The sequence below is a fragment of the Coturnix japonica genome, unplaced genomic scaffold (assembly GCF_001577835.2).
Source record: "Coturnix japonica isolate 7356 unplaced genomic scaffold, Coturnix japonica 2.1 chrUnrandom520, whole genome shotgun sequence".
Classification (NCBI taxonomy): Eukaryota; Metazoa; Chordata; class Aves; order Galliformes; family Phasianidae; genus Coturnix; species Coturnix japonica.
Genome location: NW_015439906.1, coordinates 35,775 through 39,196, shown reverse-complemented (window position 1 = coordinate 39,196; position 3,422 = coordinate 35,775). Strand labels below are relative to the sequence as shown.

Here is a 3,422-nt window from a genome sequence, read left to right as displayed (position 1 = left end):
TTAGAGCATCATTCCCCCATAATAACCCAACTTAGAGTGTTTTTACCCCATAATAACCCAACTTAGAGCATCATTCCCCCATAATAACCCAACTTAGAGTGTTTTTACCCCATAATAACCCAACTTAGATCATCATTCCCCCATAATAACCCAACTTACACCATAATAACCCAATAATAACCCAACTTAGAGCATCCTTCTCCCATAATAACCCAACTTAGAGTGTCTTTGCCCCATAATAACCCAACTTAGAGCATTTTTACCCCATAATAACTCAACCTAGATCATCATTCCCCCATAATAACCCAACTTAGAGTGTTTTTCCCCAATAGTAACCCAACTTAGAGCATCATTCCCCCAAAATAACCCAACTTAGAGCCTTGTTCCCCCATAATAACCCAACTTAGACCATCATTCCCCCATAATACCCCAACTTAAACCATTTTTACCCCATAATAACCCAACTTAAAGGACTTTTACCCCATAATAACCCAACACAGACCATCCTTACCCCATAATAACCCAACTTAGAGCACTTTTACCCCATAATACCCCAACTTAAACCATTTTTACCCCATAATAACCCAACTAAGAGCACTTTTCCCCCATAATAACCGAACTTAATGCACTTTTACCCCATAATAACCCAACACAGACCATCATTACCCCATAATAACCCAACTTAGAGCATTTTAGACCATCATTCCCCCATAATAACCCAACTTAGACCATTTTTACCCCATAATAACCCAACACAGAGCATCATTCCCCCATAATAACCCAACTTACATCATCCTTCCCCCATAATAACCCAACTTAGAGCATTTTTACCCCATAATAACCCAACTTAGACCATCGTTCCCCCATAATAACCCAACTTACACCATAATAACCCAATAATAACCCAACTTAGAGCATCATACCCCAATAATAACCCAACTAAGAGCACTTTTACCCCATAATAATCCAACTTAAAGGACTTTTACCCCATAATAACCCAACTTAAAGCACTTTACCCCATAATAACCCAACTTAGAGCATTGTTCCCCCATAATAACCCAACTTAGACCATCCTTCCCCCATAATAACCCAACTTAGACCATAATAACCCAATAATAACCCAACTTAGACCATCCTACCCCAATAATAACCCAACTAAGAGCACTTTTACCCCATAATAATCCAACTTAGAGTGTTTTCGCCCCATAATAACCCAACACAGACCATCATTCCCCCATAATAACCCAACTTAGAGCATCCTTCCCCCATAATACCCCAACTTAAACCATTTTTACCCCATAATAACCCATCTTAGAGCATCATTCCCCCATAATAACCCAACTTAGAGCATTTTTACCCCATGATAACCCAACTTAGAGCATTTTTACCCCATAATAACCCAACTTAGAGCATCATACCCCCATAATAACCCAACTTACACCATAATAACCCAATAATAACCCAACTTAGACCATCATACCCCAATAATAACCCAACTTAAAGCATTTTTACCCCATAATAACCCAACTTACACCATAATAACCCAATAATAACCCAACTTACACCATAATAACCCAATAATAACCCAACTTAGAGCACTTTTCCCCCATAATAATCCAACTTAAAGCACTTTTACCCCATAATAACCCAATTTAGAGCACTTTTACCCCATAATAACCCAATTTAGAGCACTTTTACCCCATAATAACCCAATTTAGAGCACTTTTACCCCATAATAACCCAACTTAGACCATTTTTACCCCATAATAACCCAACTTAGACCATCATAACCCAATAATAACCCAACTTAGACCATCATTCCCCCATAATAACCCAACTTAGACCGTTTTTACCCCATAATAACCCAACTTAGAGCATTTTTACCCCATAATAACCCAACTTAGAGCATCATTACCCCATAATAACCCAACACAGACCATCATTCCCCCATAATAACCCAACTTAGACCATCATTCCCCCATAATAACCCAACTTACACCACAATAACCCAATAATAACCCAACTTAGAGCATCCTTCTCCCATAATAATCCAACTTAGAGCATCGTTCCCCCATAATAACCCAACTTAGACCATAATAACCCAATAATAACCCAACTTAAAGCACTTTTACCCCATAATAACCCAACTTACACCATAATAACCCCATAATAACCCAACACAGACCATCCTTACCCCATAATAACCCAACTTAGAGCACTTTTCCCCCATAATACCCCAACTTAAACCATTTTTACCCCATAATACCCCAACACAGACCATCCTTACCCCATAATAACCCAACTTAGACTATCTTTCCCCCATAATAACCCAACTTAAACCATTTTTACCCCATAATACCCCAACACAGACCATCATACCCCAATAATACCCCAACTTAAACCATTTTTACCCCATAATAACCCAACACAGAGCATCATTCCCCCATAATAACCCACCTTAAACTACTTTTACCCCATAATAACCCAACTTAAACCATTTTTACCCCATAATAACCCAACACAGACCATCATACCCCAACAATACCCCAACTTAGACCATTTTTACTCCATAATAACCCAACTTAGACCATTTTTACCCCATAATACCCCAACACAGACCATCATTCCCCCATAATACCCCAACTTAAACNACCATTTTTACTCCATAATAACCCAACTTAGACCATTTTTACCCCATAATACCCCAACACAGACCATCATTCCCCCATAATACCCCAACTTAAACCATTTTTACCCCATAATAACCCAACTTAAACCATTTTTACCCCATAATAACCCAACTTAAACCATTTTTACCCCATAATAACCCAACTTAAACCATTTTTACCCCATAATACCCCAACTTAAACCATTTTTACCCCATAATACCCCAACACAGACCACCCTCCCCCCCTATTAACTCAACCGAGGCCCCCCAACCTGAAGGAGAAGGCCTCGGGCAGGAGGTAGACGCCGTCCCCGACGCGATATTGGACCCCGTTCTTGGTGGCCATGGAGTAGAACATCTTCCCGTCCCCTTCCTCTATTGGTTCGGCCACTTTTGGGATCTCCTTCTGTCTGACCTCGTCCAGGCGGGCACAGCTCATACAGAACCTGGGGGGGAAAAGGGGGGGTTTATGGGGGGGTAAATGGGGGAAGGGGGATCTGTCTATAGGGAGATGGGAAGGGGGATCTATCTATAGGGAGATGGGAAGGGGGATCTGTCTATAGGGAGATGGGAAGGGATGGATCTATAGGGAAAGGAGATGGGATCTATAGGGAAAGTAGATGGGAAGGGATGGATCTATAGGGGGATCTATAGGGAAAGGAGATGGGAAGGGGGATCTATCTATAGGGAGATGGGAAGGGGGATCTATCTATAGGGTGATGGGAAGGGGGATCTATCTATAGGGAGATGGGAA

The 3,422-nt window shown here is 41.0% G+C and overlaps 1 protein-coding gene across 4 annotated transcripts in view; it reads right to left on the bottom strand.

Annotated features, from left to right (window-relative positions):
• Window positions 1-3,422, bottom strand: part of LOC107307247 (DNA (cytosine-5)-methyltransferase 1-like) — a 22,202-nt gene that overhangs the window by 15,275 nt on the left and 3,505 nt on the right. For all 4 annotated transcript variants that reach the window (XM_015850736.2, XM_032441736.1, XM_015850737.2 and 1 more), the window contains exon 3: window positions 2,941-3,114. In XM_015850736.2, the coding sequence (XP_015706222.1) occupies window positions 2,941-3,114 (174 nt within the window). The remainder of the gene's footprint in view (window positions 1-2,940; window positions 3,115-3,422) is intronic.